The sequence below is a fragment of the Coniophora puteana genome (assembly GCF_000271625.1).
Source record: "Coniophora puteana RWD-64-598 SS2 unplaced genomic scaffold CONPUscaffold_145, whole genome shotgun sequence".
Taxonomy (NCBI): Eukaryota; Fungi; Basidiomycota; class Agaricomycetes; order Boletales; family Coniophoraceae; genus Coniophora; species Coniophora puteana.
Genome location: NW_006913197.1, coordinates 1 through 2,726, shown reverse-complemented (window position 1 = coordinate 2,726; position 2,726 = coordinate 1). Strand labels below are relative to the sequence as shown.

Sequence of the window (2,726 nt, the reverse complement as noted above, 5' to 3'; positions counted from 1 at the left end):
TACGAGTGGAGAGAGGAAAAGGTCAAGAATAAGGAAGGACAGTGGGTCAATACCGCCGTCGAACATGCATCCTTAGAGACACCCCTGGCAGAGGGATCACGCAAACCTGCTCCAATGTCACGGCTTCGGGATGAAGAACCAGTGGCTGCAAAAGCAAAGAAGGCAAAGACTTCAGCTCCAGCATCGGAACCTGATGAGGATACAGGGCAGACATTGTTCGGATTTGACAATGTGGATGACATGGGAATGCCGTTTGGTGAAAGCAAGAAAAACTCTGGGCCTGTGAGTCGGAGTGGTTGGCTTGCATACTCCTGATTCAAAATCCATCCACAGGCCCAACACGAATATCTCTGGGACTGGGAGACGAAGCGCACAATGTATCTTCGTACCATTGCTGGCTTGCATGAACGGTCTCTCCACCATGCAGTGTCACAGGAAGGTGTAATGACGCCAATGTGCAAGTGGTGTCGGCTTAGGGAACCCACTTGGAGATGTGATGATTGCTTCGGATTTCTGGAGGGTTGTCAGGAGTGCTTTCGATCAGCTCATCAACATATGCCTTTCCACAATGTCCGTACTTGGACAGGCACATACTATGAACCTTCATTCCTCTCGAAATGTGGTCTAGTAACTCAATTGGGACATGGAGGCAGGACATGTCCAGCACCGAAGAAATCTTCAGAATCAGACAAGCTGTCTTCCGTCTTTGAACGACTCTCCATTCGAATTGGGCTTCAGAAGGCATTCACCCACAAACACACTGATCACGACGGAAACTCCATCCTTACCATTGTCGATACAAACGGATTGCATCAAGTAGCAGTAAATTGGTGTGGTTGCGACAAGAAAGCCGACGAGGACATCCAGCTGCTTGAGCACGGAATGTACCCGGCCAGTCAAAAAACGCCCCGGACGGCCTTCACATTCCAGGCGTTGGATGACTATTTACTACAGAATCGAGAGTGCAAAGTCCCTGCAAACAGCTATATCGCACAGCTCCGGCGGAAGACGATGGATTCGATGCCGCAAGAAGTACCGGTAGGGCTACTCCATTGACTACAAATGCACCTCATTCACAGTCTCCAGGTCCGATATGTTGAGCTAAACAGGTGCTCTCGTCAATGGCGACTCTTGAAGGGGCTATTAGCGCACGGAGAGGGAATGAACAGAGGCACTGACAGCGGTAAGGGCAAACAAGGAGACGATAAGTGTCTTCATCTAGGGCAAGGATCTCTTGCTACTGTCTGCCCTGGCTGTCCGCGTCCGCAGGTCAACATGCCCGAGGGGTGGGAGGCCGATCCCCATAAGTAAGGATGACTATGCATCCGAGCTAATGTACACGGATCTGACATTGATGTTTATTAGATGGAAACACGGGGCCACATTGTGCATGGATGGGAACTTCAAGGCAGATCACCTTCGCATGCGGAAAGAAGCCAACGATGTTCCTCTGACAGACGGAGCTGCATACATGACGGAGAGTAAGGCCTATGAAAAACATCTCGACACGTATCCAGCCAACGCAGAGGTTGATCTATTGCTCATGATCTATCGGCAATGCTAACCTCGCAACAGATTTCAACTTGCAATGCACACCGCGCCATCACTCAGGCCAATCAAACCCGCGGAGTACATAAGGACGTGACCGGAATTGTAGTGGTTGCTTGCGCTAGACATGGGTTTTTCATTCCTGGGAGTGCAGTGAGTCTTCAGAAGGGGGAGGCGTGAGGTTACATTTATCTACTTCCTAGCCAAATGACTGACATCTTTGTTAGGTTTGCGAACACGGATTGGGCCCTGTGGATGGCCCTTCTCTGGTATTCCGGTCTCCTGAATGTCCTTGTTCTCTATGATGTCTGGTGCATCTTTGTGATCCACCTGTTGTCTCGCTTTGCCAAAAGCAAGTTCATGAACTTGCCCTTGAATATGGCGATCATGGGCGGGATCGGGCAGTTCCATGTGCACGGACACAAGGATGCTTGTGTGGCAAGATGGTCTCTGTTGTATATTGTTGGTGCTGGGAACGTTGATGGAGAGATCTTGGAGACGCTATGGGCAGCACTGAATGAAATCTCACGGAGCACGCGATCAATGTCAACATTGCATCGGAAAGAGGTTTTGGACAATCATATGGACGATTCTAACTGGAAGAAACTGACCAAGATTGGTGAGTTATTCCATCCTGTGCATCCGGCATCAAGTGAGATATTTGACTTCGCTTGCACCAGCACTATCTCTGGCAGAGAAGTGGAAGAGAGCCGTCGTCAAGTTCCCGGATGCACAGAAAGCCTTCCTAGACCTGAGTGCCGTCGCCGGACCAGATCAAGTTGCAACCTGGATGGAGCAGCTTGACAAAGCACAAGCAGAGCGTGCCAGCAATCCGGCTGCAATGGAAATTCTGAACATCAAGGTGGAGGACATGCCCACACAGGCCGACATCCAGACCGAGTTGTCCGAGGAGGTACCACGGCGTCCGGGACAACTATCGACAGTGGAATGGTTGTCGGACGGATTGGATATACATGCTGAACAGTGCGTCAAACACTGGCGATGCTTATGTGCTAAAAGGCTAACCAGAAGCTAAGGAAACGTGTGATAGCTCTTGTCAAAGAGGCACAAAACAACGAGCAAGCTGCCACACAGCACAAGGCTAGGGAGGTGCGCCGGACACTGGATTGTCGGGTCCGCTTCTGGCTTGAGGATCGCCCTCGGATTAGTGGGTGAGC

The 2,726-nt window shown here is 50.7% G+C and overlaps 1 protein-coding gene across 1 annotated transcript; it reads left to right on the top strand.

The window, feature by feature from the left end:
• Positions 1–453: 453 nt before the first annotated feature.
• Positions 454–2,584, top strand: CONPUDRAFT_68447 (uncharacterized protein; the record flags this gene model as incomplete). Its single annotated transcript, XM_007777872.1, has 7 exons — positions 454–1,038; positions 1,087–1,183; positions 1,223–1,307; positions 1,366–1,528; positions 1,576–1,724; positions 1,776–2,167; positions 2,229–2,584. 7 exons carry the CDS (start codon positions 454–456, stop codon positions 2,582–2,584), a joined length of 1,827 nt encoding a protein of 608 aa, XP_007776062.1.
• Between the last annotated feature and the right edge of the window lie 142 nt (positions 2,585–2,726).